Source organism: Penaeus monodon, chromosome 22 (assembly GCF_015228065.2).
Source record: "Penaeus monodon isolate SGIC_2016 chromosome 22, NSTDA_Pmon_1, whole genome shotgun sequence".
NCBI classification, from domain to species: Eukaryota; Metazoa; Arthropoda; class Malacostraca; order Decapoda; family Penaeidae; genus Penaeus; species Penaeus monodon.
In genome coordinates this window covers 36,306,679-36,307,283 of record NC_051407.1, presented here as the reverse complement: position 1 = coordinate 36,307,283, position 605 = coordinate 36,306,679, and the positions used below count along the sequence as shown (strand labels likewise).

At 41.5% G+C, this 605-nt stretch overlaps 1 protein-coding gene across 1 annotated transcript in view; it reads right to left on the bottom strand.

The window, feature by feature from the left end:
* Nucleotides 1-227: 227 nt before the first annotated feature.
* LOC119587100 (clathrin heavy chain 1-like) overlaps nucleotides 228-605 on the bottom strand; it is a 68,528-nt gene continuing 68,150 nt past the window's right edge. The window contains 2 exon segments of the mRNA XM_037935848.1: nucleotides 228-482; nucleotides 484-536. Coding sequence (XP_037791776.1) covers nucleotides 411-482; nucleotides 484-536 — 125 coding nt within the window. The 3' untranslated portion in view covers nucleotides 228-410.

Genomic DNA, 605 nt, shown 5'->3' with positions numbered 1-605 from the left:
TAGGACGACAGTCTGTGTAACAGCCGAGTGAATGACCTGACCGCCTCTACAGCACACTCACTCATTCTCACACTAACCATACACTACTCAACAATAAGCTGTATTTTGCTCTCACTGGGCGCAACAAATTCAGCCCATTTATACTTTGAGTTAATCATGTGGAACTCTAGAGGCAGATTTTGGACACATTATATCCCTGGGGATAAGTCATCAACTTGGTATATATATATCTTTTTTTTTTTACATTTCCAATAACTTATGGAACATTCTCATAAAGGCTCTGTTTATTATTACTTTTTATTTTAGTTACAAGCTGTAGCCTTAGTTTAACAAAGTCTACCATTACTATTGAACCAACTGAATGTTCACACACTGGTGATCAACTTGCAGGGGGAATCCTGAATTAGTGTTTACATGCTGTAGCCTTGGTAGGAGGGCATGCCAGCTCCGTAGTTAATGTTGTTAGCATAACCAGCGTTGGGGGTAGCCAGGTCCCATCATGCCTGGGCCAGCTGTGATCATAAGCTGTGGCTCACCTGCAAGGGACACACACCTTTGGAGCTTTTGGGCAACACAGTAGAGAAAGTGTGAAAAATAATTCATAC